This window comes from Atta colombica, unplaced genomic scaffold (assembly GCF_001594045.1).
Source record: "Atta colombica isolate Treedump-2 unplaced genomic scaffold, Acol1.0 scaffold220, whole genome shotgun sequence".
In the NCBI taxonomy this organism is placed as follows: domain Eukaryota; kingdom Metazoa; phylum Arthropoda; class Insecta; order Hymenoptera; family Formicidae; genus Atta; species Atta colombica.
Window position 1 is genome coordinate 806290 of NW_017259317.1, and position 11918 is coordinate 818207.

Below are 11918 nucleotides of genomic sequence, written 5' to 3' on the forward strand. Positions count from 1 at the left end.
ACAATTAAATTAAACAATATATTTATGTAACAAAATATTTGTATAAAATCCAAATATGACATATGGTTTCATGTAAAAATAGTCAATTATAGAACAAATTCCGCGGGTTCAATCTTTACTTTTATCCCTCTTATAGCTTAATTTAAAAAGTTGATTAGAAGTTTTTTGAGTGAAAAAAAATATGAAATTATTATATATAATCGGTTTCAGGAATAAATTAATAAATATACATAGAAGATATATAGATATTAAAAAATAGAATAATTTCATTGCCAAAACTTACTAAAATCATCATCGTAGGCCCTAGTCATGCGCGCCCTAGTAGATCTTCTAACAGGTCGTGAATCACCTTTTCTACCACGTCGTTTCACATCGGCAAAGCTGCTGTCATCAGATGATGTGATATGATCATCAAAGTCCTCCTCATCTTCGGAGCTTGTACCCTTGAAATCTTCGTCACTATCCGGATCGTCTTCACTGCTTATGTCAAGGCTATTCAGCTTCCGATGTTTCTTACGTGCTAACAATCGTATTTTGTTCCTAGCAACCGTATTTTGTTCCTCTTCTATGTCATCGATTACATCTTCATTCTCAAGCTTATATTCTTCATCACTTTCTTTTTCCGGCTTTGATTCCGTATCATCCTTGTCCTCTTCTAATTGCGTCATTTTTAACGCTTCAGCCTGTAAAATAAATAAATGCAGCATATTACATCTGATAATACATGTTACATTTCTATTTTATATATCTATTTATAATTATTTCAACTTACCTGTGCCTCTTCCTTTTCCGCATTAACAATCGTTGCAATATCCTTGCCTCTTCCTTGATTGCCAGCACCTTGAACTGCTTCAACTTCATCTTGAATTGCAGCATTAATCATATCATCATATTCATTAAACTTGTAGGTGCTGGCGCACCGACGTTCTCGTAACTGATAAACTGGCTCCTCACTTTCCTCGCTACTCGATATTTCGGAACTGGTGCCCGACGAAGAAGATTCTGAAGATTCTACAAAAATATATTAATATCGCGTATACTATAGTAATACACGATAATATTAATTAACATAATGTCACATTATTTAAAAGAACTTAAACAAATGCAATATAAAATACTGATATTCACCGTTGTCTGATTCTTGACTGGATGCTTGCGATCCTTTCGATCCGTGTTGTGTTTCGCCTTTATGAAGTACATTATCCAAACTTATGCCGACAAAAGCCAATCGTTTCTTTCGTAACACTTCATTCTCGTGTCTTTTTGTTAACTGATCTAGTGTTTTTAGAGTTTCCCGTAATTTGGTCACCAATAAAGTCTTGAAAGATAAGTTTATTAAGTACATTTGACATATATATAAAAATCTTGTGAAAAATGTGCAATATTATGTATTTATGTGTGGACAATTTACAAAATAATTATACGAAAATAAAAAAAACTTATATAAAGAAAATATAAACTTACATGTTGGCATGGAGGGCAGAACCAGTCGCCTTCGGGTATAAGCATAAGAGCTGGCCTGAGACAGGAGCAATGCCAACCTTTATCGCAAGAATCGCACAAAAGAATCCATTCGGGATGATCAGCCTTGCCACATTTCTGACAGGCATATTCATCCTCAGCTTCCTCAACATCACTTTGGGCTAATGGATAGATATAATAGAATAAGAGTCCCATTATATATAAATTTCTCTTTAGCAAAGAACTTACCCTTTTGTGCTGTTCTAGCACGTCTTAAAGGTTGAGGCTCATGATCCTTTTCGAGATCACTCTCAGGAGAAAATTCATGATCACTTTTAAACAATAAAGATCCTTCGCTTTCCATATCTTCGTCCATATCCTCTTCTTCATCTTCATTGTCATTCTCTTCGTCACTGCTAGATCCAGATGAACTCTGCCATGGATTCGCTTCGTTAAATTTAGCAAGCATCTTCTTTTTCTTCCTCTTTCGACGTCTCTTTTTAGACTTTTTCTCCTTTTCAATTTCTTTTATGATAACTTCCTCCTCACTTTCCGGCTATGCGACACATAAGATATTATGTAACATTATATAAATTATAGTTACAGTTTTCCATATGTTTATCATAAAACAATTACCTTCTGCTTTTTTCTTTTTTTCTTTTCTGATTCTTTTTTCTCTTCTATCTCACGCATAGATTCCTCCTCGATTCTACGCCTGTCTGCTTGTTCCTTTATTTTCAATTGCGCTATTCTTCTTGATTGCCTAACAGGCGTTTCATCCTGTGCTGTTACTGGTGTATCCGTCTCCAATGAGATATCTCTACCTATTTCTAAGCCTAAGACCATTTTTCCTGTAAAAAAAGTTTTTTCAATTAACAGACTTTCACAAATACTGCATATCCCATATCACTATACATATGTATACTTACGTTTTTTCCGTTTCTTCTGTGCTGTATTTAAAGTATCGTTAGGTGTTTCATCAAGATGAGCACCAGGCGACGTCTGATCGCCCTGAAATTCTGCGAGTTTTGGCCGACTCGGACGTCCACCACCCCGGAAACCACGCCTCTTTCTACCCCTAGGACGACCCCTAATCTTTTTGTCGTTCATTGTTGTTTGCATAATATTCGGATCATCACCGCTGCCCTCTTTATTCGCATGCTCCACTGCATTATCAGGATCACATTTCACAGCCTCATCCTCGGAGCTCATCGCCACTCCACGACTTTCCTCGATGGACTTTCGTAATTCTTTATCCGGCAAACGTTTTGCGCGTAACTTCATCCTTTTGCCACCCATCATTTCTTCATCTTCTTGCTTCACTGCTCCATCCTCAGAATTCGATTCATGAGCGCTGTTTCGCCGCTTTCGCGAGATCTTTGGCGTTTCTGTAGTGCTGTCCAATTTCCATCCCTCATAAACTAAATCAGATGCCGATTTTACGCGAATACTTATCTTAGAAGTGTCAGATGCATCTTCGGTAATATTCTTTAAAGCATCATCAGAACATGCTAAGGGATCTGTTTCTTCTGGTACATTAAAAACATCTTCATTATCCACGCCTGTCGAATCATCAGAAGCTTCAGAAATATTTTTCATCTCAATGTCCTGAATTTCAGAAGATTCTTCCCTCTCTGCAGTTTCTAAATCGACCTTCTTCGAACCTTCAGCAACAGCCATGGAATCGTTTACTATACCGAAATCATTTTGAAACAACTGCGTTGTAGAGATCGTTGATCTCGTTTCATCCTCGGTTTGTAGCTTTAACTTTTCGGCCTTATTGGAAGTATCTAAAGTCTTAGACGTTTGCATATCGGAATCTGTTAAATTTCCCAGTGTCTTATCATCGGTTTCTATACACGGAGGCTTAGACTTTAACGGAGGAACATCTTCTATATCCGAGACATCGATCAGCCTCTTACTGGCTTCTTTCTTTGGATCAGATTTTACAGTACCAATTTCTGAAATAATCTTCTGAGCGGAAAATGTTGTCGATTCATTATTTGCATCTGAAGGCTCATTCTTATCAAAATTTTCCGTAATCTTATTTACATTCATGTTTATACTAAAAGGCTCATTTTGATTGTTGCAACTGTCCAAGTTATTAACATTGTCCATCTTCGTGGACATTGAATTTGAATTATACAAGGCAACCATAGACGTGCTTCCTTCTAAACTTGCATTCTCAGTTTTCCACGTACGTGATTTATCCTCATCTAAAGTACTATCCAACTTTGCTAACATAATACCTGATTCTGTTTGAATTAATGGTAAATTCACTTCTTCCGTGAACGATTTAGTCAAACATTCTTCTTGCGACTTCTCGTCCCATTTATTGTCTTCATTACCATGGTCGAGATCTTCTTTAAATCTTTTGCACGGAATAGGCAATTCTTCAGAATTAAGTTCATTTACACTTTTCGATTTTGCGATATTCTCGATATCTAAATTGACATCTAATTTCTCGTCCATATTTTTTGCTTGCTCTGTTGCATGTATGTCAGTCACTTGATTGTCCGTAGCATTACATTCCGTGCTTTCTCGAGTAAGCGAAACCTTTATGCTTTTATTTGCATCACTTTCGTTGAAATCATTTTTAGATATTAAACAATCTGCCTTTTCCGTTGCCTCAAGAATATTTCGAGTGGCTTGCATCTCGATTTTTTTCGTATTATCAATTGAATTATTGAGATATTCTCTATTTTTCTCGCTATGACCGATAGTCATCTCAAAACTTTTGTTTTGAAGAAATTCAGTTGTCTCCTGAATCGTGACCGGAGCTACTGAAAGCTTCGTCACATCTGACACTTTAGAATTATCAGTAGTAGGAATATCCTGAATGTTCATTTCCTCTTGAAGTTCATTCTTATTTAAAAGCATTGTTGATTGATCAGAACGATATTCAAGATTATTGCAGGCAGATTTGATTTGTGTTTCGTCGACACATTTTTGTTCTTTAATTTTTATGTATTGCTCTGTGACTATAGTTATATCTTGATTCAATACTTTCGTTTCTGAAGGTTCTATTTGTAGTTCGGTAGACGTTGATTCTTGAGACATATCAGCAGAAACTAAATTTGTGCTGTCGATATCTTTTTCTTTCTCAGGTGATTTTTTGTACTGCTCTTCATCCGTTTTTTGTTCTATGGGGGCACCAGCACAATCTTTAGAATCGTTTATTTGTGTCACATCAGGTTCGAAAACATTATCGCTACCATTATCATTGGAATCGCTATCATAATTCGCAACTAGTGACTGTTTGTTAACATTCACGATTTTTACTTGTGATTCCTGAGAAATTATATCTACAGTGTTTATTTCCGATTGTTCGACAGTTACAGTTGTATCTATCTCTGAATTTTTGTTTGTAACATTTTCAGCAATCTCTTCACTTACATTAATTTTACAAGCCTCCGCAAGTATCGTATCTTGTTGATCAGTGTTACAAATTTTACTCTTGTCTTTTACAGTCAATTCTTTAAGATCGTTAGAAATTCTGCTTTCTGCATCAATTTCAGATTTTTCTTTTTCCAAGATTTCAGTTTTCGTCACTGATAAGTCAATTTCGAACTGACAAGATTCATGTGCAATATTCATAAGAACTGGAGCTTCTTTCTCAAATTCTTTTGATTCTTGCATTGTATCTTCTCGCATTGTATCTTCTCGCATTGAATGTTCTTGCATTGTATGTTCTTGCATTGTAACGTCTTGCATTATATTTTCTTGTGTTTTATTTTCTTGTGTTGTATTTTCTTGCATTGTAATTTGTTGCGTTGTAACTTCTTGCGTTGTAACTTCTTGCGTTGTAACTTCTTGCGTTGTATCTTCTTGAATTGTATCTTTTGGCGTTGTATTTCCTGATTTTTCATCATTCATTGCAATCTCCTCAGTTTCTTTATACGATTCATTCGATTCAGACACACGATCATCTATAACCATCTCACCATTCGAATCTTGATCAATGCAAGAACTGGGATTTTCAGAAACATTGTCCGCGTACTCGCTTGTAGACTGAATTAAATTAGATGAGCTAATTTCTTTCATAGTTTCGACACTACCAGACTGTTCACAAATATTCGTTTCAGGCACCGTTATAGGCGAAATATTGAACGTAGAAGGCTTATCAGTATCAGACGAAGTATTTTCACCTTTTTCATCATCTATTTGCACAGGTTCGCTCTCTTGAGATGAAGAGTCTTGTGCAGAGGCATCGTCTGAACTGCTTATAGTAGGAACTACATTGTGTTTATCACTTTCTCGAACCGATTCCGAACTGGTCACCACAGAACTTTCAGGAAGATGTGTTTCAGAATGTATATCGAACACAGTATCATTAACTTGCACATCGTTCAATCCTTTGGATTTAATTTCTTCAGAATCACCTGACCCATCATCGTGGGTTCCTATATCAGATAATGCATCAGTTCTTTCGCTATTCTTATCGTAGTTAACACACAACGAGTCAGCATCAGAACCAGTCAGGCCTTTCATTTTCTCATTATCCGTGTCGGTTGAATGATCTTCCTGGCCATCGATTTCGGAGAAATTGTCATTCTTGTCACTCTGCTTGTCACAATTCTCTCCGATGAAATCTAGATCGGTTTTCTCGAGCCTATTTGCTTCCTGATAACTCGTAGATTCCACTTCATTCGTGGAAATCGAATCTAATAGTTCGTTTGACTTGTTAACGTCCTCAAATTCCCTGAGATCAGCTAGCTCTGCTTGCGAATTTTGTGTAAGTGGCAATAAAGACGAATGCGCCATTGTCTCGGATTCAATTCTGTTTTGCTCTTCCTTACAAACATTTGTACTATCAGACTGATAATCATTCTCGTTTTTAGAGTCTTCGGCCAGTAGTTTATCCTCTTTATCATTCAATAGCTGTGATGTCACATCCGATCTTTTAAAAGAATCTTCTTGACTCTCTGTACTTACAAGATTTTCAGAATCGATAGACTGATCGCATTGCGATGGTTCGACAATCCCACATTCTGCTGGCTGAACATTAGATTCGCTATTCGAATTGATTTTAATTGAATCTTCTTCAGTTACACTTATGTCATTAATACTTTCAGTTACCACTTCTGACGTAGGACTTGTATGCAATTTTGTGCAATCATCCTCTGCCATTTTTTTATCCATACAAATAGATTCTTGCACACTTGACTCTTTGCTCGCTTCTATTTCAATTTGCGCGACAGATGAACTAGCAGCATTGTACTCGGACGCGGTGTTTGGATCTACTGAGCTATTGGGCGTCAAAATTTCTTCCTTTGTTTGATTCCATGTGTTACTTGGCGCTTCAATTTTTTCGATATCTTTGCTATTATTTCCACATAAAACGCTGTCAGATTCCAAAGTAAACACATCTGATTTCAACGAATTATTGTTTGTTTGCGTCAAATCAAAATCTTCCGTCTTGTACGAATAAACAGTATCATCCGCTGACTTCGACGAAGATACGCATTCATATTGCACAGTGTCCGTTTTATCGTGAATGGACGTAGTCAGGCTTTGTTCCGATTGAGATCCTAATTCATCAGATTTCGAAGTATACGAGATGCAATTGGGACCAAAAAAAAATCTCGGCGGAGATGTAGCTGCTGGTTTGCATTCATTATTCGTTATTTCGAGAGTATCTGGTTCGCGCGAAACCACGCTACTCGAATCAAATAAATTTTGTGTAGTGGCTGAATCAGTCGTAGGTTCAGGATCTGTACATGGTTCAGGTTCTTGCAAAGTGTCCGCTTGGCACGACGATATCGACGAATCGCATTGCATAGGCTCTTGAAGTGTACAGTCTCTTTCCTGTTTCGTACTTATATTTTCCGAACTTATGTCGGGCACTTGTAATTTAACACTATCTTCGATGGCTTCACTGCCTATGTTTACAAAGTCATCTACTTTAACGCCTTGATCCACATTAGCGGAATTCTCATGTTTAGTTTTGGCCGATTCAGCATCCACATTCAGCAGCTTCTCTTCCACATTATCACGCTCATGATCATCTGTATTTTTTTTCACTGATATGTCTCCTTCATTTGATATGATACTACTGTCACATTCTTTCTTCTCTTCTGGTTTTCCCACATCCCACCTGGACAACCTTTTGACAGGACCGGTTGTACTTTTAGGTATTATCTGGACGCCTAACGTGTGCTTAAACTTTGGCTTTTCTTGTATAGAATCTACTATTTGACAATTATCGTTTACGCTTACATTAGACTGTGGATAATTTCTATTTAATTTTACAGGGGTTTTGTTCGACAGTATCGAACCTGTAGATATCTCGTCTTCGGTTAAAACCTTATTCTGCGACAGCGCTGTGGTAGCTGAGTCAGGTTCAGTTTTTGATTCGTTGCTTTCTTTATTGTCAGTAGGCGCGTCGTCGCCAGGATTACCCGTTCCACATTCCGCGCCGGAACCTTCGCCGTAGAAAAAAGTCGTCGGTTCCTCTATAGCCTCTCCAACAATGGGATTTACTGCGTCGCAGTCGCTGCCAGATCCCTCGCCTTGAACCATCATTATAGGCTCCTCGATAGCCTCACTTACCTCATCTCTCCAGTTACCACTTATCATCGGTCTCTTGTCTATAGAGCCCCTAATTGGAATTACATCCGCCCTTATCCTCTTTAGCATATCTTGCTGTATGTCATCATCCTCTATAGGACGTTTCAGTGGTGCACTGTTCATCCTCAGCGTCGTAATCTTGCTGGGATCAGAAAGTATCGCATAGCTTGGTAATCTGTGCTCATCCTTGGCAGGTAATCTAGCTGTATTATGATACGGCGTCTCGTACGCGGTAAACGGCATTTGTCTCTTACTCAAATCAGCCACCATCACATGATTACGTAACATTACGCTACGCGCATCGTATGGCAGATTCGACATTTCTGGTTTGTTTATCTTCTTCGTACTCAGATCCATTTCTCGATGCTGGAAATCTTGCGTCCTGTAACCAGGAGAAGGCAAATCCATTGTTTTTCCCAATTTTCGACTAGAAAGATCAATTCCAGAGAAATCCACCGGTCTATTTTGCTCGTTTGCATTTTCCCAACCACGTGGTGACGTTGACAAGTCTATGCCTCTATGACTCCTGTGCGTTGCCGACTTTTCGGATTGATTTCTCGCGCAAAAATCTTGTGGCAGCCTATCATCCTCTCCGTTTACCATATTTCCCAACATACTACTAGACCTTGCTAAAGTTTCTGCAATCTTTTCCAGCGATTTCGGCCCACTTGGCTTCTCCAATTTCTCTGACTGTATCCTTACAAGATTTGCAGCTAATTGGTCGATTGGTTTGACGGATAGTTTATTGTGCCCCACAGAAATAGAATCTGTAGTCGAGAAAGGTAGACTATTCTTGCTAGACAATTTCTCGAGAGCTTTTATCTCGTCGGAAGGACCATGTTTTTTCATTGCGTTTAAGGGCGCAATAACAGATGTTGGACTTACTAACTTTTCTTCTGGCAATTGCTTCAATTCTGCAATATTTACTAGTTTCAATGGAGACGAAGTAATAACAGGCGTTTCTATAGATTTAATTAATGGTGCCGGTTCTTCAACTTCAGCTTTTATAACACCGGTCTGCTTGTGTATTATTGAGGGTTTGCTTTCTGATACCAAGAAAGCGGACGTTTCGTCAGTAGCCTCTCTGTGGCTCGCATCTTCCAATTTTACATCCACTTTCATGTTTAGCATCTTTAAATTAGTCGCCGATGAAGATGAATCATTTGTACACCTTGATTCTGTGCTCGGAGTTTGTACCATTTCTTGAGAATCGTCTTCCTCCGTAATCTGCTTGGAACTTTCATCATTCGTCATATCTTCTTCTTCCGCGTCAATATCTTCTTCTTCATCAATTTCTTCTTTTTCGGTTTCATTAATGGTAGCATTCTGAACTTGATTTTGATCCTGGTCTTGATCTTGATCATGTTCTTGTTCATCCTCTAACTCATCACTTCTACCGTTTGGTAGCTGCTTCATTTCGTGAACGCCGTTTTCTTGCACAACTTCGTCTTCTAAGCTTGGAGACGTTGTTACTTGTCCAGTGTCAATTATAGGTTTCTCAGAGATTTCCAAACTGTTGCTATCCTCATTAATTGGTATAGCTCCGATTTCGCCATTTGACAAGGTACTTATGAGATTAACAACACCTTCTCGATCCCTATTATAAATAATATATGCATTGATAGATGTAAAGAATAATAATAAATGACAATGCAAATAATAATAGCTTCAGCATATTAATAAAAATAACAGTTTAGCTTTTGTTAATATTTAACTTATAATTAGTATATAAGACAGACTTACTGAGCTACTAATTCCCAATTCTCTTCATCTAAATCTTCTCTATAAACTCTTATGTTGCACTCTTCATCCAGCTGACACCAGTACGCTAATCCACTTTTGTCCCTTCCTAAAGGTTCCACACGCAACTCGTTAGCTGCCAATTTGTTTACTTCATTCTTAAACTTTTGATTTAAGTCAAATTGTGTTTCCAATAATACCTAAAATAGAAAAAGTATTTAGTATTATATATAAGATAGATTAACTATTTGATTCTACAGACAGACAAGAAGAAAGAAAATACAATTATAATTTATACTTTAAGTAAACGCAGTTTAACAGCAATGCGAGCTTTCTTGTAACCGAAGCGTTCAAGTTCCCATCCATCCTGGTTAGAGTACGTGTGGCAAAACTTGACTAGCGCCCTTTCCCACTTTTCTGGTGACACGGATTTACGTGTTTTTCGCAACAACTTGATGTGTAGATCTATTAATTCTTGCGACACTAAAAAAATATAAATTTATAAAAAATAAAAGAGAAATAATCATATATATACTTTTTTTTTACAGCACGTATTACATACATACACAATTAGCTTTCAAATTACAAGATTTTATTGCCAACATAGTTATGAATTTGTATGAAAACCTTATCAATATATGTATTTAAATCTCCGATAAGATATTTATTAAAATACCTAATATATAAAATAATTTAAATAAAAAAACCAAATGACCAGGAAAAAAACATTACTTCAAAAATATTTTTCCAAATTTAAATTAAATTTAGAATGATATAAACAATTCGAACCTAAAGCGTAAATGAAAATCCGAATAATATGAGAAAAAATTGAGCACTGCTTTGTTTACGTTATTCTATAGGAAACAATCGTCGACGGATTCTGGAGCGCTTAAATCGGTATCAATCAATGATGTTTCCCCAGAAATCGGAGCGGAGCAGCGTAAGCGCGTTGCTTGTAAACTTGTAATCACGTGTAATCGACAAGCTGACAAGGTGGCAGCACGCGGCGGAACAACAACGTGAAACCCCCCCGTATCTCTCGGCTGTATCTGTCAATAGCGCAAACGCTTCGCGGAGGGAACGTGTTATTAGATCGTTCAGGTCGGCGCGAAACCGCGCGGAACGCGAGGGAGGAACGCGTAGAGAGGGACGGCCTGTAAGTTACCTATACCGATATCTCGCGCCAAGTCGCTCGCACACACCAAAACAAAAAGTAGCAATGAAGACGGCGACGGCGGCGGTGGCGGCGATGGCGATGGCGACGGTGACGGCCGCCCGTTTCCACTGTCCGCCGTTCTTGCTCCTCGAAGGAAACGAGAGAACGAAACTGCCTCCTCTGCCGGAACGAATCAATTGACGGATGAATAGATAAAACGAACGAACAAGGCCTCGCAGTCGAAGCGGAGACATACGAAAGAAACTAATAGTACGCGCTTAGACGACTGGCCTCTCGCGGGGGCGGGTCGCTGTCGTTCTCTCTCGCTTCCTCCCGCGCATCTCCTCGCACACTTCGTCTCTCTTCCTCTCACCGTCTAGCGGCGCATATACAACACTAGGTCTCTCTTTCTCTCTCTCTCTCTCTCTTTCTCTCTCTTTATGTCCCTCCCTTCCTCCCGCGCGCGCGAGAGCACGTACACACAAGTGTAGAAAGAGAGAGAGAGAGAGAGAGAGAGAGAGAGAGAGAGAGAGAGAGAGACAGAGAGAAAGAGATGGATAGATACAGACTGGAGCAGAGACCCACCTTCTTGCGTATTCTCGAGCATCTCCTGGAGCCGAGCGATGTCCGGATAGATGATGCCGCAGGACTTGCCGAAGCAGGCGAGAAATGAGCAGATCACCGCGAAATTTGGGTCACTCGCGCAAGAGGCTTCGTTATCGGACGCCATTTTTCCGACCGCTTCTCGCCGTTGGGCCCCGTCGCCACCGCCACCGCCGCCACCGCCGCCGCCGCCGCCGCCACCACCGTCACCGCCGTCGTCGCCGCCGTCGTTGCAATCGTCGTTGCCACCGCCGTCAAAGCAGGCGACACTATTATGTTAAACCGCCCGACTCGCCGTGTATCCCATTTTCCTCACACACGGAGCAGCCGTCGATCACTAGTGCCAATAACGTCAACACCAACACCAGCGACAGCAATAACACAGGAG

General features: G+C 39.1%; 1 protein-coding gene across 1 annotated transcript in view; it reads right to left on the bottom strand.

Annotated features, from left to right (window-relative positions):
- The window catches only part of LOC108687908, a 17708-nt gene extending 5996 nt beyond the window's left edge, over nucleotides 1-11712 (bottom strand). Inside the window, exons 1-10 of the mRNA XM_018193949.1 lie at nucleotides 11513-11712; nucleotides 10070-10254; nucleotides 9775-9971; nucleotides 2391-9628; nucleotides 2098-2312; nucleotides 1711-2017; nucleotides 1465-1643; nucleotides 1129-1318; nucleotides 773-1011; nucleotides 271-683 (exon numbers count right to left, since the gene is read on the bottom strand). Of these exons, the coding sequence (XP_018049438.1) occupies nucleotides 271-683; nucleotides 773-1011; nucleotides 1129-1318; nucleotides 1465-1643; nucleotides 1711-2017; nucleotides 2098-2312; nucleotides 2391-9628; nucleotides 9775-9971; nucleotides 10070-10254; nucleotides 11513-11657 (9308 nt within the window). The 5' untranslated portion in view covers nucleotides 11658-11712. The remainder of the gene's footprint in view (nucleotides 1-270; nucleotides 684-772; nucleotides 1012-1128; nucleotides 1319-1464; nucleotides 1644-1710; nucleotides 2018-2097; nucleotides 2313-2390; nucleotides 9629-9774; nucleotides 9972-10069; nucleotides 10255-11512) is intronic.
- Between the last annotated feature and the right edge of the window lie 206 nt (nucleotides 11713-11918).